Source organism: Octopus bimaculoides, chromosome 1, assembly GCF_001194135.2.
Source record: "Octopus bimaculoides isolate UCB-OBI-ISO-001 chromosome 1, ASM119413v2, whole genome shotgun sequence".
NCBI classification, from domain to species: domain Eukaryota; kingdom Metazoa; phylum Mollusca; class Cephalopoda; order Octopoda; family Octopodidae; genus Octopus; species Octopus bimaculoides.
In genome coordinates, this window is record NC_068981.1 from 156,235,916 (window position 1) to 156,238,001 (window position 2,086).

Consider the following 2,086-nt stretch of genomic DNA (forward strand, 5'->3'; position numbering starts at 1 on the left):
TATATATATATATATATATATATATATATATATATATATATATATATATATATATATATATATATATATATATATATATATATATATGTGTGTGTGTGTGTATGTGTGTATATATATTTAGTAGTTGATACTCTATACATACATACATATATTCATACATGTATTGAGTGATAGAGTACATATATGCATGCATATATATACATGCAATTATATATACAAATATTTACGTATAAATATGCACACATATTCTACGTGTATATAATTATCTGTGTGTGTGTACGTACGTTTGTGTTTGTATATACTGTGTGCATACATATATGCAAGCATACATGCATACATACATACATGCATGCATGCATGCATACATGCATGCATACACACAAGCCTACATTCACACATGAAGGCATCATCATGTTTATAGATATATAGATCTATTAGATTTAGAAACACTCTCTGGCACACATATGCATACCCGGAAGCATAAAACCATATGTGTAGAGTTATTTAAATTGGGATAAACAAAAAGGAGACAAAACTTTTATCAGACTGTATGCATATTACATGTAGCCCTTAATGTTTACATCGATTTCATTATTACACAACAATATTTCCTCCCTTCTCTTACTTTTTACTATAAAGGCCATTTAAAGTAAACACGAGAAATTCGATTCATGACTTATAAGTGACGTCACTATCTATCACCAAGACAATTTGTGGTTTTCAGTTTTAGCTATTGATATAGGTCAATCGACTACACCTCCCCCATAATTTGCAGTCTTGTATTTATGACGGAAATCAATATAAACCAATGTTTCTCCACAAAGGTACAGCAGTGTATGCTTGTATAATTTCCTCGGTATATTTTTTCGGTTTGGCTTAACCTCAGTTAAACAAGCCGTCGCAATTCCTTCACATGGTCTATTCAATTTTAGTTCCTCGTTGCCTTGTTCACTCCCTCACTCTATACTTCACGCGTTCTTTCCCGCGCTATACACCCCTCACTCTCTCTTTTTCTCTCTATCTTTCACCACTGAACGCGCTCACCTTCGTACACACAGATCTACCTTGGAGTGAGGAGTATGAAGTAAGCAGCAGTCCCGCATTGATGTTTATATGATGGCGGACCGAAATACGGATCATCTGCACAGTACAAATGTTGCAGATAGGGACAATGCATTTAGACAGCAGTGAGTAAAAATCCTTTCACCTTATCCTCTATATTCTGCAATTCCGAATGCATCAACTGGTTGCTTGTTTTAAGGATGCATACATGTCTGCCTTAACCAAGTGCTCGCTCCTTGTCTATTACGTACATACCTATATACGAATACCATTTCATACACACGTAACCCCGGGGACGTTACTTCTTCTTTTTTCTTGCTCTCACTGCTACTAATATTCTCCACCTCGTTATATTTTAGCTGTAACTACCCAGGAATTGTTTTCGTTATTAGTATTCCTGCTCTTTTATGTATATTTATTTATGAATTTATTTTTTCTCTAAAGTTTGGTTATCTTTCTTATTTTTATTTTTAAATCGCTAATTAATTTCACATTACGATATTCGTTGGATATATTAGTTCATTTCAAAAATACATTTTATTTCTGAGACAGTCTGGGGAAATACATATTAATGGTTGCATGCAGTTGTCCTGTGAGCCTTTTTAAAAAGAAACTTGACTTAAACAGGCATTTACTTTCCACGCCCCGCCAGTCTGTGCTGGACTTCACTAAATCACTTACGATGGAAACGGATTCTTTTTTCCCCTTGCTTAGTCTACAAATATGTTTGTTGAACATTTCACTTCTTTTGTTTTGTTGCTAACATACAAATAATTTCAGTCTAGATTAGTACCCTATATTCAGTTTTTCATCCCCCTTAACCAATCAACTAACTAACAAACAACAAAACTTGCTAGACACGTATGCTAATAAAAGTCGAGACAACTTTTAAAATCTTTATAGCTTTAACTTTTACTCCCATGATTGATTTGTTTTGTTTGTTTTTTAGAGTTGTCTTGCTTACGATCATTTTTCCTTATTATGATCTTATATTTTCTGAAACAGAACCATTCTGTATATATAT

The 2,086-nt window shown here is 33.2% G+C and overlaps 1 protein-coding gene across 7 annotated transcripts in view; it reads left to right on the forward strand.

Moving 5' to 3' along the window:
• Window positions 1-2,086, forward strand: part of LOC106868443 (uncharacterized) — a 91,863-nt gene that overhangs the window by 10,851 nt on the left and 78,926 nt on the right. Inside the window, exon 2 of one of the 7 annotated variants that reach the window (XM_052971898.1) lies at window positions 1,059-1,187. The exons of 3 other annotated variants lie outside the window; for them this stretch is intronic. In XM_052971898.1, the coding sequence (XP_052827858.1) occupies window positions 1,114-1,187 (74 nt within the window). In that variant the 5' untranslated portion in view covers window positions 1,059-1,113. Of the gene's footprint in view, window positions 1-709; window positions 1,188-2,086 lie in introns of those variants that run through there. 3 more of the 7 variants (XM_052971889.1, XM_052971894.1, XM_052971905.1) reach the window with 3 other exon arrangements.